General features: G+C 41.4%; 1 protein-coding gene and 1 long non-coding RNA gene across 3 annotated transcripts; one reads left to right on the top strand and one right to left on the bottom strand.

The window, feature by feature from the left end:
* Positions 1 to 139: 139 nt before the first annotated feature.
* LOC139642205 (uncharacterized) lies at positions 140 to 4,255 on the bottom strand. Of its 2 annotated transcripts, XR_011695008.1 has the most exons (5): positions 4,142 to 4,255; positions 3,408 to 3,767; positions 3,241 to 3,291; positions 2,347 to 2,481; positions 140 to 767 (listed from the first exon to the last, which is right to left on the bottom strand). It is a non-coding gene; the product is annotated as an uncharacterized lncRNA (long non-coding RNA). The 2 variants fall into 2 exon arrangements; XR_011695009.1 differs by lacking the exon at positions 3,241 to 3,291.
* Positions 4,256 to 7,273: 3,018 nt separating this feature from the next.
* On the top strand, positions 7,274 to 15,831 carry fsd1 (fibronectin type III and SPRY domain containing 1). Its single transcript, XM_071516910.1, has 13 exons — positions 7,274 to 7,391; positions 8,480 to 8,575; positions 8,726 to 8,857; positions 9,919 to 10,020; positions 10,505 to 10,527; positions 10,983 to 11,104; positions 11,829 to 12,038; positions 12,131 to 12,229; positions 12,615 to 12,762; positions 12,912 to 12,994; positions 14,334 to 14,585; positions 14,991 to 15,079; positions 15,179 to 15,831. Exons 1-13 carry the CDS (start codon positions 7,377 to 7,379, stop codon positions 15,287 to 15,289), a joined length of 1,482 nt encoding a protein of 493 aa, XP_071373011.1. The 5' UTR covers positions 7,274 to 7,376; the 3' UTR covers positions 15,290 to 15,831.
* Positions 15,832 to 16,746: the final 915 nt, after the last annotated feature.

Genomic DNA, 16,746 nt, shown 5'->3' with positions numbered 1-16,746 from the left:
TGAATTTGTATCTATTGATTCCCCCTGCTTTATTTATGCATAAATCAAATTGTGATGTTATTACAGTATCCCTAGATAGAAAGAAAAAGAAAGAACTGTGGTAATCATATTTAAAAAATACAATTATATTTCAGGCTACAAATAGTACAGCAAAACTACAAACTATACATTCCACATGGTAACAATTAATATACAATTTAAGAGCAAGCACACCACTGATAAACAATTTCTACATTTCAGATTCCAGCAAAATTCAAGCTTACCCAAAATAACAAATTTACCACATTTTACTATACTTCTATACAGTGGGTAGAATATTCAAATGTTATCAGGTGTTTAAATGATGCAGTCAAACAGTTTTGTCCCCAGTTTTCGAACAGTACATGCCATCTAGTGGATCAAAATGGAGTAAAGCAACTTTCAAGACTGACTTAGCCTATTGCCTGAGATACTGCTGTGTAGAGAAGAAATAGCATGTCCAGCACAAACATAGTCCCAGTCCTAAAAAAAAAAATATATATATTATATATTATCTCAGTTTTCCCTGCAGCTGAGAGGCGTTGAGTTCAGTGACTGGTGAGATCCACCCACTGTTTATGGTTTAGGGCTCCATTTGCCCTCCTGTCTCCTGGCAGGACTCGGCGTGCAAAGGGTTTTAGGAGGGGGATTGGTCTTCAGGTTGTCCAGCTGCATCCCAGGACGGGGCGAAGGCTGTTTGCTGGCACCTCTCACTTGAGGCATGTTTCCATAGATAGGACACTCTATACCTAAATTGAAAAGTAGAAAGAAAATACAAATGAAACAGTAATTTGGTTAGCGACTAAATCTCACAGTGCTGCCTGTGGTGTGTGGATGGATGGTCTCCTTATCTTGTGGGCCTGCTGTAGAAATGAAAATCTTGCACATCTTGACTTTAACCATACAAAAGCGAATGCAGACAGTCTTCTTTGCCCTACATCGCATCTGCTCCCCCGCTGTGTTGTTAAACCACACACACCACTTGCTTTCTCAGTATGTATTCACAGGCCACGAGATGGGCAAGCGTACCTGCAAACCCATGAACACTGCTTCCTCTCTCTTTATCTCGCTGTCTCACACACACACACACACACCCCCACACACAAAATCTGTTAGTCTCGCATTGCCTCTTTCGGTTTTTCTATTTGATTCTAATCAGTCTCAGACTAACAACTTTCTTTCAATGCAGATTTGAACTGGATGGGACTTTTAGACCATGACATTTTGACACCAACTATGTTTTTTTGTCACTTGCTTTCTTTCTCTCTGAACTAATTCATCACATTTTTGCGCTTTTCTTCCAGCTAGATACCTTTCTTGTATACAGAATAGACCAGTGGTTCTAAACGTGGGGTCTTCAGTGCCAAGAGTCCAACAAGGACAAGAAGAGTTCCTTCTGGACACAAACACCAGGAATTCAGGACAATCCTCAGTCTCTCTGGACCAACCAAATAATTTCAAATCAGAAAGAAAAGTATATCACCTATAGCTGGCTGTAGAAACAGGTTAACACAGGCAGACCTGGCAACTTAGACTTATTTTGAGAGGATAGGCAGAATTTACCTAGAGTTCAACCATCTGCCTGATCCTCTCAAACTGCCCTACCTGTGTGGGGAGAAAAGTCAGTGTGCAGCATTAGCTGCTAAATTTGTAGATTGCTGTCACACTCTAAGGGAAGAGGGACACACAGCTGGATGAGAAATGTGAAGAATAATATGTGAATGTATGTGAAAAGTTCTGTTTGTTTTTTTTGTTTTTTGTTTTTTTAATTGGATAAGATGATATTTTGCTGGTTTATGTTTCCTCAGAAACACAAGTGACATAAACACAGAAACAGTGATAGTCAGTAGACAGTGGAGGCACAGCAACGCACACGCACACACACACACACACACACACACACACACACGCACACACACACACACACACACACACAATAATACAGGGGAGGGGATTATTTATTTATTACTATTATTATTATTATTATTTATTTATTTTATTTTTTTTGTTATTTAATAATTTTAGTGATGATTAATCTCTTGTTACATGCTTTGGCAATATTGTTTGTTTGTGAACTGTCATGCCAATAAAGCACCTTGAATTGAATTGAATTGAATTGAATTGAATTCTGGACAAAATCATATCTAACAATAAAAATATTCTCAGATTTGGGTCAGAGAAGAAAGATCTCATCAAATGGGGGTCCGTGGCCCTAATGTGGACTAAATTATGGGTCCATGATATGAAAAAGATAGAGAATCACTGGATTAAATTGACAGTGTAAACCTTAAAAGTCTAAACCTTCAAACTGAAAAGAAAGACTGGTACCTCTGCTCCTACGTCTTCTTCTTCTCAGTGTGACACAGATGGCCACTAGTGCAATCAGGATGAGACTTGACACCCCCAACACAACCCAAAACCTCCAGTCCTGAAGCAGACCTCCGTCTGTAGGAAGGACGGGTTCTGTGGAAGAGAGAAAATAGCTTTGTTTGTCTTGAAATGTGACTTCTAGTTATCAAGAACTGGTAACACTTGCTGCTAACACACTACAATGGTCTTACTCCAGTTTACTAACCTGTGTATTAACCTATGGAAAAGTATTGTATGCACAGTTATACACAATACTGTGTTAGTACTGTGTTAGTACAGCCTGTTATTTACCACAAAAAACGTTATCACAATTTAATTTCATTTTAGGTACATACACAGCATTAATGTGCACTTACAATACTTCTCCACAAGTTACACATAGACGAACGCACATGAATAAGGCCATTGTAAAATAAAGTGTTGTTGGACAGTTTACTATGTAATAATTATAAACATGCACAGCAACATCGTCAGTGTTAATTGACCTCTGAGAGTGTAAGAATCAACACTGTGCCAGTGTTTGTATAAGTCCACACACATCAGAGTTCATTTAACACTTCTACATAGTTTTGACCGCTTTCACAGCTCTGTGAATGGATAAACAACTCTCTAATCAATACTTGGCAACTCCAAGTAACTGTCATTGAAATATCAAGAGATATCAACGCATATTAACACTGGAAAATTTGCTGTGTGTGCTTTGAGTTAGGATTTAAGAAGTTGTTTCAGATTGCATTGGGTCCTAAAAGTGCATGGTGCATGCTTGCACATGAGCACTGGGTATGCGTACACACACACACACGCTCTCTCTCACACACACACATATGCACATACACACATACACAAACACACCTTGTGTAGCTGTCACTAAAGCATTGGTTGTATGCTCCATTTCGCTTTCTGCTGATATGGACAAAAAAAGTGGTACTTTATGAAGTATTCCTGTATTCATAGCAAGCCATAATATTTGCAGTATTTATACAGTCATAATAGGCTTACAAGTTACATGTAATACTTACGAATAACTACTACTTGTGTTCCATTGCTAAAAGCGTGTTCATACATGGGAATCTCTATTATGACTTCGCAAAAGTACCATCCACTGTTACTGTATACAACGTTTGATAAAGTAAAATTGGAAGTCATTTCAGAATCTCCCCCTTGATCCTGCTTCACAGATTTGTTATAGACCTCAGTGCACAGTTTGTGAGAGTAGATTTCTGAGGATCCATTTGGGTTAAAACACCAGTTCACCCTAACTTTACTCCCTGCCTTAAAACTGCAGCCCAGAGTCAGAGAGGAACCAAGAGGAACTTCCACTCTCCCTGATGGTTCATCCAGAATCAGCAGATGTGGAGCTGACATCGGCAAGGCCGTTACTGTCGTTGTAGAAAGAAAGAAAGAAAGAAAGAAAGAAAGAAAGAAAGAGATGAAGCCGGTGGCATAGCTGAATTCAAATGCTTGACAGAGATATATTACATAGCAACACTCAAAACATTACTATAAAAGGTAAATTGAATTTCACACTTTGTTTATTTTGCAGTATCTATTCAGCAGTAACTACATAGAAACAAATGCTTTTCTTTCCAAAATAGCTCCATATACATTTCCTCTGCTTTCCACCTGGCTCACTTGACATTTCAGTCTGTTCATTCATTCACTTTATCTAACAACATCATGTAAAATCTGTATGGCTTTACAGCCAGTGCAGCGCTTTCTTTTGTTCTGCTCAATATCGAGGTAAGCGTCCTACCTGTCAGCAACACCAGAGTTGAGAGTCTCAGCCACATTTCCATGTTACCGTGTCAGAGGTGGTCGCACACTCATACTCATTCTGTCTCTGCTGCCTCCCTGCCTCTCTGAAGATGTGACAGAGTTAGAGGAAAAACCGTGTGGGGGTGGGAGGAGGGGTTTACCATGCACTGTGAGAAAAAGCACAGAGTCAGGTAGACCGAGGGGACTATGGTGGAGTTTGCACAAACAACTGAAGATGGAAATTAATATGCTCTAAAGAAAAACAAAAAAAAAAACAAAGAAACTCCCTGCCTGCATACACACACACACACACACACACACAGAAATGATTCATACATTTCTGTACAGTATGCGCTGCATAAGGAGGTCAGAGCACAACCCAAAGTCGATTGCTAAATGCTTTACCTGTATAAGAATTAGTTTCTAAACATGTGCTGCACATGTTTGTTGTTGTAGACACTTTATGTACACTACCAGTCAAAAGTTTGGATTGAATGTACTATGTTTTTCATTCTCTTAAAGTCGTTTTGATCTAAAGTCTTATGCTTAAAAATGCTTGAAATTTGTTTCTTAGACAAATATAAATAGTGAAGTTGATGCCTATGTATGAATTTCTTTCCAAAGCCTTTGCCTTTCCATCAAGGCAAAGGGCGGCTCCTTTAAAGAATCTAAAATATGATAGTTTTGATTTGTTTGACACTTTTTTGGTCACTGCATAACTCCATTTGTGTTATTTCATAGTCTTTACTATTATTCTAAAATGTGAAAAATAGTAAAAAATAAAGAAAAATGTGTTTGTCCAAAGTTTTGACTAATACTGTAATTTGATGGCAGACAGTGGCAGTGATCCCCTGTGTGTGGGCATGGTGAAGTGAGTGTGGTCAAATATAAAACGTGGCACACAAGCACAATATAGGGTTTTCCGAGCCCTCTGTGGGTTTTGGTGCAAGGGTGCTAAAACACATTTCACCTTGCTCCCACAGCGCTCTACCAGAATATGAGTATGGCTTCCTGTGACAAAACACAACTAAGTCTAAACGGGTATATGAACCTTCTCATTACAATCTCCGACCACAATCTTCTAGAAAATTGCTTTGAAATGAAAGGAAATATAATTGTGGCAAGTCTTGTCATGGAAGAGAATCACGATGCTTACAGAAATGCTGTGAAAACACAAATGCCTACAACTTCCCGTTTTGAGTTCATGACATTTTACCATTAGCTGTTTAAATCAAAACACTGAATCTAGAGTCACACCCGCATTCATACTCTAAGTAAAAGGATGCAACATGGTAATAAGTGAGAAGAGCATTCTGTATATTGTCAACTCATGAAAGTGAACCAAATGAAAAGAGGTTACAAAGAGAAACAAGGTATAAGCAGGGATTGTGTAACTTCTGAAACTTCAACCAAGATTTGGACCTTGTTCATTCTACTGAGACCGAAAGTAGGTCCTATAACCTGTTGGTGAAGTGTAGCCTCAATTTGGTTTTGTGACAGAGGTTTGCACAGAAGGAGGTTTAGCAAACATCTACGTTTTTCTTAATTAAAACGGAAGATACCATAGTTTTCATTTCTTACACTACTGGTGAAATAAAATGTAGGCCTACAGAAATTGAGCCAATGACCCCTACAAAAATGTGGTCTTATGCTGCCTTCAAATGCTCCAGAGTCTTGAGTTCAGTTGTATCTGTAACTTGTTGCACATTCAAGTGCTTTTGGTCAGAAGAACAATTTGGAGCCTGCAGCAAAAGTAGCTTTTTGGTGGCTGTTGTTTTATTTTAGAAATCATAAGCGACACAGAGCTTCTTTGTGCTGCAGCAACAGAATAAAGGCATCCATGTAACTGTGTGTTTTAATTAATCTATTAATTTAAACAACAATTTCAAGTAATAATCTAATCTAATTTATCGGCCAGTTGCTATTAGCATACATACAACATTTTCTTATACGTCTTTTGTCATAGCCTAATATGAATAAACTCTAAATTCTATTTGCAGTGGTTACATAGAATTGTAAATCAATAACATACAATAATACATACATATTTTTTTTACTATCAATAGACCAGAATAGAGTTGCTGTCATGACATTTTGATCCTATCTGTTAACCAGTTGTTCCACCCTCCCAAATAAGTGAAGCCATGCTAACAGAAATGGCACAGGATGAAGTTATCATATGTCTAATCAAATTCATCATTCTTAATCTTTATATATATATAGATATATAGCTAACAACTATGGTGCAGCACAAAGCCAATACAGGATGTTCTGCACTTTCAAAAGAAAGGCGTTGGGTCAGAAATAGATCCTGCCATCTCACTCACAGCTAGCAAACTAGGAGACAATGTATGCAGTTAAAGGGTGACACTCAGGTCATGCACTAATGCATGAGCAATTTTCTTTGTGGCTTCAAAACTGATCAAAATTCACCTTAACAAGTAAAGCAATCCATAATAGTGGAAACCTCTAAAGCGAATAGTCAATGTTAGCCTCAGATGTAATTGGAGCCAATCATGTTACACCCTTTAGTCTGACAGGGGGATTGTCTGTTGTTGACATGGCTTCCATGGTCTCTCTGCCCCCAAAATGTCACATTTCGGGAATTTGGCAATTCTTATAGAAAATTCCCAAGTTGTTTATATGAGCCCATTGCCAGTGTGCGTAGATATTTAAGCCCAGGGGGGATGGTTTTCATAATAGTGTTACAGTGTTGTTTTTATTCACAATTATACCCCAAACATTTCTCTCTAGCCTGGGATACAGTGTACATATTCCTTCCAATCTGACACACTGTGACCTCCAGATTTAGTGAAACTTTTTGATATAAAAACATGTTATTTGTTATTTTTGTACTCAAAGGCCTTCTATTTTATATTACTGTTCAGGGTAATGTAATAAACTACATTTACAAAACAAAAGAAAATATCTACTTTCCCAGTGTAGGCTAATTACCACTTTGATGGGTCGTTCAAATGCTCTAACACGTAATTGCAATACTTCCGACAGCACCTGAAGGCACCATTACACACACAGAAACATCAACACCCAGAATCCTCCTCTGCCGCATGCGTACAGCGCACTACGGCCCAAGGCGTTGGTGTACGAAGATGCATTGCACTCCAGCAGCATCAGTACCAGCTCAGTGGTGCAAATAAGCCAAAACCGGGCGACGGAGGAAAATAGCGACTGTGTTTCCAGTTTGTGCGGCGCTGGAGCTTCGGAGCGGCGGGATGGGAGACCAGAAGGTGAGCCCGGGCCGGGGGAACAGGTGTCTCTGATGGGGACCGCCGTCTCGGGGCGTAGCTGTACAAAGAAAGGAGGGGAGTAGTAGCGGAATAGTACGGGACTTTGTGGATGCCGTGGACACTTGCCTTTCAAAGTCGTTTCATATCAAAGTCGTTTGTCCGGTTAGCGGTGAGGTAATGAATTAAATAATGGCGCGAAGTCTTGAAAAGTCCTCGTCTTCGAGTGTAAGGAACCTGCCATTTTGACGGTTGTCCAGGTTACAACAGCGATAAAAACTGCGCCCGGCCTCGACTGATCCCAATTAAGATTGGTCCGTATCGAAACGAGCTAACTGGTCTCTACTGTAGGGTTTTATTTTAAAGGGATAGTCAGTCTATCTAATGCAGGCTTTCGATGAGGCAGACTTGGTTATCGGGATCGGGGATGGACCGGTTATCACCGACGGGGGCCTTGGCGCAGCTTCTCTCGCTTCAAGGAGCATTACAACCCCTCTGTATGAACTAGTGGGCTTCCACTGTGGGATAGTCAGGCCAAAACATGTCGGGACTGGCGTCGTATCCGAGGTTTGATTCGTGTAATAAGCGACTTGGTGTGTCATGGTCTTTGTGGACGGGTCTCCATGGTGGTGGAGCCGCATTATTAAATTATACATGCGCATCCTTCCGCCCATGAAGTGTCCTCCCTCCCTGCACTGGGAGGGCCGGTTGAACCAACTCAGAGGTGCAGTAGATCAGTTTGCTTCCTCGCAGACCACCATCCAGTCTAAAGACAAATGTTCAACCATGTGCCACGGAGGGCTGAGAGTCTGCAACCAAACACAACACCAGCTGATTCCACTGATTAGTCCCTCCTCTCTGGTTGAATGTGTGTTAATCAATGAAATCATCTGATGTGGTCTTTGGTTTGAATGAAATCCGGCATACCCTGACCTGGTTTGAGGTCACTGATGTAGAATATTATACTGTTTACTCTTTGCTTATTCTGTATAGAAGTGTCAGGTGTTGTCTTAATCTACTCAGGTGTAGCAAAAGCAGGATAAAAGAAGTAAGATGGTGTGTGTGTGTGTGTGTGTGTGTGTGTGTTCCAGGAATCTCTGCGTAAAATCACCAACACGCTGGCCTTGAAGAATGACGAGATCACAAACTTCATATGCAGTCTCAAACAGAGCCTCGACAACTTGGAGGTACATGTGCATACGTGGCTGAAATTTAATCTTGTTAGGTTTATTCCAGTCAGCAAATGAGATGAGCTTTATTTCCCCCTCTGTGGATGTATTCATCTAACTGTGTTGGGGGTGTTTACTGTGTTAACTCAGTTTTGTGTTTGACGCCAGGTGAACTCCAGCCGAGTCCAGGAGGACCTGGAGTCCGAGTTCAGTTCCCTCCACTCTGTGCTGGATGAGCTGAAGGAAAGCATGATGACACGCATCAAACAGGAGAGGGCCAGCCGCACATATGAGCTGCAGGTAGCTGCTGTTGCTGCAGCGTTTCTTTTAACCTGCAAAATGACAGCAAATATATCTTAGCTTGAACAACTGTAATCGTTAAAGATAGGATTTTTACATTCATCCAGTCAAGATTTTTGTCACGTTTCATCATATTTTCTCTAATTTCTGACCTTTAAACCTCAACTATTCCAGCTGTGGTGGATATTTTAATTCGATAGGCAAGTTGGAGTGGCACTGACATGTTATCAGTATATATTATGGGATGTGGGGGTGTTTCAGGTCAAAATGTCATTGCGTCATATCGTAACTTACAGTATCTTTATCGCTGAATGAATGATGCATTTTTGTTGCAATCACCACAAAATGTCATGCTTCATATTTCTGCAAGACGCATTACTCGTCATGCCCACTGTGTTTATGTGTACTTGGTATTTTGCCAATATGGCAATTATATAAGTGAAGAGATTGGTTAAAAAATGTGATATCCACCACTGGAGGAAGAAAGTATTCACTCATTGATGGCTGACAAAATGATCAGTTTTTACAGACTAGGTCCTCTGCATTTCAGAGATCTCCATTATGAACATCATGTAATTACTTTTTTCCTTCTCAAAATGGATATGTAGTGTTTGGAAATTAACTCTTAATATATTCATGGCATCAAATAGGCTTGCAACTCAGAATTGAGTGTTGTTTTCAGTTGTGTTGTCATTGCTTTTAAAGTTATGTCACCAAATAGTTGATTTCAAGGTGATTTGTGTTACTTGTTTGGTTTTTACAGCAATCAGTTCCCAATCAACTGTACTGAAATACAGTATTATTTTAGTACCGTTCAGGTCAAATACCAGTGACCTCTATTTTATTCTCAAGGTATTCTATTCCACCTATCTTTGTTTATGACTGTCTTGCTCTTTGGTACATGCATCGAAGCCTCAGGACCAAGCCATGACTGTCAAATGATGCAGCAAGCTCCACAGCCGCCACAGAGAACACAATAGTCCCATTATGTTACAGACGAATACGTAAGACGTTCCAGATTGAATCTTTTTGACTCTTACTCATCCTGGTATTTTCCTCAGAGTCAGCTGAGCGCCTGCTCCAAAGCCCTGGAGAGCTCAGAGGAGCTGATGGAGCTCGCCAACCAGACGCTCTGCTCCTCCGAGACGGACGGTTTCACACAGGTAACCGGCCGACTCATAACGCTGATGCAGCGTTCCCCCTGCTCACTGTTTTGTAACCGCAGTTTTGATGAACGAAGGTGGATTCCAGTGTCCATATACAATACTGTGCAAAAGTCTTAGGCACCCTAGATTTTTTATATATATTTCTTAGAAGTCTTAGATGTTTATTTGTTTTCTGCATTAGTGTGTCAGTAGTTTTTATATTCAGAAACTTTTTATTTCATTAGTTTTGAAAGCATCTTCGCTTTATGGATATCTTTGACATATGCCTAAGACTTTTGCACAGTACTGTATATGATTTTAATTGTTCCTCCTTGTGGTGTCTTACTACCAGCACAATTATTTTAACACAAACACCAGCGGCTTTGCGTTGTAAGTGTTTAATTACAACATGATGGAGCCACAACTCAGTTTTCTCTTCGCTCCGTATCTCTTCTCTCTTCCTTTCTCCTTTTTTCTTTCCCCCTCTGCTTCTCCTCTCCAGGCGGCCAAAGACATTAAGGATAGGTATAGTACTCAGCTATCCATTGCTTCTCTCTTTTTTTTTTTCTCGTAGCATCCTTTTAACCAGTGAGCCATCTCGTAATGTAGCGTGCATGCTTTCAAACAAGTAGTCACCGCACCCGTTTCTTAAACAAAAAGCACAATGGAAAGTTTTCCACTCGAGCCTTTTGTCTTTGTGTTTCCCACTGTCTTCTCAAGTCTGTACCATCCTGTGTCAACCCTTCCCTGTTTGAATGCCGTTCCCTCTCTAGCTCAGCTTTTACGTGTTGATCAGGGTGGCGTGTTGAGTGGTAGTAACATGAGTGTACTTAGTGGACTCTAGTGGCCTGTAGCTAGTGAACAGTATTAGAATTACCAACTGCTGCCTTCACAGTTCTGCCTCTGATTCAGTTGAATAATGGATCATGCTCGTTTCCACCCTGTGTGTTTGTGTTTTTGTGTGTCTCTTTTGTTTGCAGCGTGACAATGGCTCCAGCCTTCCGCCTCTCCCTGAAGGCCAAAGCCAGTGACAACATGAGTCACTTGATGGTGGATTTCAGCCAGGAGAGAGAGATGCTGCAGGGCATCAGGTTTCTCCCAGGTCTGGTTCAATGCAGAAATAAAGAAACAGAGCTAGAAAGGGAGAGTTGCAGTCTGTGACTGTGTTGCAGTACTTGCAACCAGCGTCCAAAATGAACACTCGCCAAATGCCAGTAAATATTGTCTTTGGTGGATAAATTGGTAAATGTCACCCGCCACACTGGCCGGTAATGTTTTGAGGCAATAACATTTGAATGCCTTGGTTATGTACAGCCATTGCCCGTTTTCAAACTTTGGGTTAGGGTTAAACACCCTGATTGTCAGTGAATCAAATCAGAGCAAAACCATGGCTCTGTATCAAACAGGCTGCTGATTGGCTACGTGTTTCACTGAAACACCAAACTCCTAACTAGCAAATGTTAGCGGAAACTTAACATTATTCCCATGTGGTGAATCGCTTCATGATGAAATATAAACTTTGTGTGAGTGAGTGAGCAACTTTTAAATTAAAACAATCTGCTCCCATCTCTTGATTGAATATTTCACTCAGTACCTGATTTAATAAGGAGCTAGTATTGAAAATGGGTAGGGTGAGACATTTCTATGAAAAATGTACTGTATATTCATTATTTTGGCTGCTAAAAGAAATTTCTTGGCAGGTAATTTGTTTTTTTACTTCACCAGGCCTTGGTAGTTGAGCCAAAAAGTTAATTTTGGCTCTGCTTGCAGCAGACAGAAGTGCTATGGCAGAAGCTGAGAAACCATCTCTCCTCTCTTTCCTCCAGTGCCAGCCACTCCAGAGATCCAACTTTCGGAGTGCCAGGTGTGTGACAATACAATCTCTGTAGTTTGGACCTTACCGGAGCCTGACAGCAAGATAGACCACTACATACTGGAGCATCGACGCACAAACCACGAGGGTCCGCCGCGCATCAGGGAGGACTATCCCTGGATGGTGGTGGAGGGGATACGAGAAATGGAGCACACACTCACAGGCAGGATAATTGTCAATTGGGGAGATTTGGCAGTTGATGCAAAACTATGATGAAGCTGAATTAACTGTCGTATTTTGTGTCTTTATTATCAGGCCTGCGCTTTGACACCCGGTACACGACGTTCAGAGTGAGGGCGTGTAACAAGGCCGTGGCAGGAGAGTTTTCTGAGCCTGTTACACTAGAAACACATGGTGAGAATACTGTGGAAAAACTGAACTGAGCTGAACCATTCATAGGGGAAATAATTACTGAGGATGTTTACTAGCAGGATTATCAGGCTGTAATAGTACAGTAGGAACAACAATGCATGAAAGTCTTTTGAGTTCCTTGTTCATAAGTATGTGACTTAATTGTGAACGTTGCTGTCGGGTGAAAACCTTGTATCTCCAAAATGTAAATTTTTCAGGATCTATTTAAAGAGTCACAGAATTTTCTCAACTCATAGAAGAGCATATAATCGTTCAAATTCAAGTTAACCTGACCAACGTTGGAGTTACGTGGTTTTCACATTAACAGCCATATATTTATCAGTTTTCAGTATGTTAATCTAAAGCCTATCTCCTCTTCTGCCTGCAGCTTTCCTGTTCAAACTGGACTCTGGTTCATCCCACCAGAACCTGAAGGTGGAGGACCTGAGTGTGGAGTGGGACAGCAGTGGAGGGAAGATACAGGACATCCGCAAGGACAAGAACAGAACCAACTCCCCTCTGCACTCCCCGGCCAGGTCTGTATGAGTGTAAACTGGGGTGTCTTTGTAACACTTCATAAGGCCTGTGGTCACGCACTCACTGTCATCAAACTCAGATTAAATCTTAGAAATATGGATCTTTGTAGAGTTAGACATTGTCTACCATCTGTCTCATCTGTTACCAGGTCAGCCCTGATGTCGCCTAAGAGAGCGCCGACTGCCCGGGTCGGCAGAGACCGGTTTACAGCAGAGTCCTACACAGTGCTGGGTGAGCATACACACTGTTACAAAAAACAGTCTACCTTAATACACACAGTGCAGATTGGAGTTTTAGTTATATAAACATTTCAAGAAAACAGAGCTGCTCTGGAGATTGGTTGAGTTAAAGACCTCAACAGGCGGAGCCAAAGAAACTATTTTGGTGGCAAAGTAGCTTTAGGGGGAAGAGAGGAGGAAGCTAATATTACAAAGCCCAGCACTCTTGCTGCTAACTGAAAAAAATCCAGTCTAGTAATACTAAGTTATCTAGTTATCATAACTGACCTTCCAACTTTAAACTAGCCATGCTAGCCTGTAGCTATCTAGGTAAGCTAGTTAGCTAGCCTGCTCATCTTCCAAGATCATGAATACCATGGCTAACACTGTGGTGTCTTTGGCCCCGCCTATTCATGTATAATTCAACCAATAAGATTATAGGAAGCCGGAGTTGACGTCATTCCCACCCAGCTTTGGTTCACTCCTGTCTATTCCAATACATTGCAGATTACATGATAAACCAACTAATAAACCATGCGGTTCCCATTCTGAAATATGACCAAAGTGATATTTGTTCCTCAGCCTGATTTCAGTGGAATTCAGTCGATAGAACTTATGAATAAATGTATTTACATTTACCACACTAGACTACCCAGCAGCCTTTCGATAAGAACAAGGCATAACATCCTAGTTTAAAATGTCCCAAATATGTAGCAGAGAATTTTCCATGCAAATCTAACATGTCAATGACAATCGCTCATTTGAAATCCTTTGGCGATAAAGCAAAACAAGACATCACTCAGCTTGCTAGTTAACCTACCAGCTAACGTTGCACCATGGAACTTTTATAGCTAGTGATAGTCATGGTCTTTTTATCTAGTGTACATTGTCACCCACTAGAACAAAGGTGCAATAATTTTGGTACGCTGCTTATGGTGAAACGAGGGACATGTAGTACCGTGACAGCACTTAGTAGTACACAATCTTGTACCTAAGCCTTTTCCCTACAAAAATGTGTGCGTCTTGTAATTGCTTATGTAGCTGTAGGTGCATAAGACAATTTTCAACACAATCTATTGCTGTGTTTAGTTGATGTAAGACATGTTCCCGCCATATCTATGGAAAATTGTGCTAGCCGCCTAGTGCCAGTGGGGCGGTCTTGGTTAACTTACACTTCAACTCTGTATTTCTGCCTCCAGAACAGCACTGCCTCAAATAAATGTTTATGTAGCTAAAACTCCAATCTGCACACTGACATGTATCTCAAACATTTCAAAAAACGGTGCAATATTGTAACTCCAGACATGTACATGCGTATTTGAGGAAAATGTGTCTCCCTTGTGAAACCCCAGCTGACACCATGATCGATGCCGGCCAGCAGTACTGGGAGGTGCGGTTTGACAAGGAGAGCAAGGCCTTCGCCGTGGGCGTTGCCCTGCGCAGCCTGGGTCGGTTTGACCAACTGGGGAAAAGCAGCGCTTCCTGGTGCATCCATCTGAACAACTGGCTACAGCAGAGCCTCACAGCCAAGCACAACAACAAGGCTCGAACCCTGGACTGCCCAATCCCCGACCGTATAGGAGTCTACTGCAACTATGAGGAGGGTAAGATGGATAGAGTCAGTGCTTGAATGATCACAGATCAGCAGTTTTGGTCCATTGAAAAGCTCTGTAATGTTTGAATTGGGGCTGAAATCATCAGTATTTCTCAAAAGTTGCACACACATCCAATTTTCTGGGCACTTTTTCTGGGCAAAGACAAAACTGCAGATATTCAAAAGTGTTCCTGTGAACAGTATTACTTGACAAAAATGTATTACAGATGATCAAGCAATGTTTCAACTTGAGTAGGTTTTTGTCAGGTGTCAGTTAAGGTCAAAATGTTGTTTGTCTGTCTTTAATAAGTCTTTGTGGAGCAGTAATGATGTGGTCCAGCCTACTTTTGAAGGTTTTTGTTTTTCTCAAAATATACAGTAAATATGTATGATTCACCTCCTTATTTCCCTCCAGGCACACTGTCCTTCTACAACGCCAAAACCAAGCTGCTGATGCACACCTTCAGAGCCAAGTTCCAGCAGCCAATCATACCAGCCTTCATGGTGAGAGATTATTCTAAACGTTTTCAAATAAATTCTATCGCTTATCTAAAGGAATGCCCCGTTATGTTATATTTACCGACAATCTGCTGCCCCCTGCAGGTGTGGAACGGTAGTTTCTCTGTTCAGACGGGCCTGCAGGTTCCCAGCGTGGTAAACAGCGGCCAGAGGAAGAACAGTGGCACCAGCAGCTCCAACGCCAGCCTCACTTAGTCCCATCCACCCAGCCAGCTGGACGCCTGCCCAGCTCTGCCCAGCCACAGTCACCTGCTGCAGAACATTACCTCTCTGCCCTGGCTGCGGCCAAAGCCATATCATGGAAGAGTTAAATCACTGGAATATGATGGCTTAGGCTGTACCAAATGCAATGTCTGTGTTGCATGACGGGAAAAACGGTTTGGGGAATGAGTGAGTCATCTGACCCCTCAGTGACAGAATTCTTCAGTTTTATGACTCTTGGCTGTTGTGATGCTTGGGACACATTAAGTGTAGTCTTACTTGTTTTCTGCTCTCTACACATTCGGTTAGCTCTGTCCCACTGCTACTAGAGCAATGATTTAGCGCTGGCCGCTGCCCTCCCATTCCATCACCAAAACTGTTACCATACCGTCATGCAGCCAGCTGCAGGTGTAGGGTCACGCCCTGCCTCGTCTAACTCTGCTCTCTCCCTGTGCCTTCCTAATCTCATATCCAAACTGCAAGGCCAAATCGGATGATCCATAGCAACATGCTCATATTTCAGTGCAAGAGATGGTCTCCCCATTTCAACTTAAAACAATGTATTGTGTCAGTGTCCATAGAACTCGGTTGTAATGTAGCTCAGTAGAAATAATCATCACATACTGAATCTTCTGCCTCTAACTTTTTTATATAGTACAAAGTCAACCCACTCAAACCTATGTAACCCAAATAACAACCTGCTTGTAGATGATGCTACTGTATAAAATGTAGTTCATTGCTGAATCAGGAATATATGAAACTCTACTTTGCCAGCAACTAGTGGATCATGAAGTTAGAAGTTAAGAGATGAACTGTAACACATATTGGAGGAGTGGTATTGCTTTACTTGCCAAGGATCCATGTAGAATAACAGTATGCGCTGCAGTTCACTTTGTAGTCAGGTCCCATACTACTGCGTGCAGCAAACTTGGCTCCACATCCTCCAACTGAGGCTCTGTTAGTTTTTTAAATCAGAGTTGGTGTTGACTGTTGGTTTTCATCAACAGAGCTGCTTGTATTAGGAGTCACAGAGTGTTTGGACATGTATTCAAGGCTTTGGAAACGACTGTCTGTACTGTACACATTCTATTCACCCTAGATCCGACTGTACTCTATTGCCTGTATGTATGTATGTGTGTGTGTGTCCACCTAACGTCAGCGTTTTATTTCCTGAAGAGAGAAGCCATTATGAACAGTGGACTAGCCTGATGCTGTCTGTAGTCCTAATATAACAAAATAGCTAGCCAGTAGCTTCAGCCCACAAGCTGTATTTTGAGAGTTGTTAACCGGGTTTGGGGTCTACCTGGGTGAGAAGTGATTCTCTGGAAAGTGTTTACCGATGTTATAAACTCCCTACTTGTGCCCCGCCTGATCTCTGTATGGTACAGTCTTGATCTGTCATGTTGCTCTTTCTGTATGCATCCCCCCTAAATACCTATAGCCTGCAATGC

This window comes from Centroberyx affinis, unplaced genomic scaffold, assembly GCF_046629955.1.
Source record: "Centroberyx affinis isolate AG114_WGS23_722 - 3 ecotype Tasmania unplaced genomic scaffold, CSIRO-AGI_Caff_v1 ptg000038l_1, whole genome shotgun sequence".
In the NCBI taxonomy this organism is placed as follows: Eukaryota; Metazoa; Chordata; class Actinopteri; order Beryciformes; family Berycidae; genus Centroberyx; species Centroberyx affinis.
Note: the sequence above shows the minus strand (reverse complement) of the source record. Positions and strands in the feature narration are given on the sequence as shown.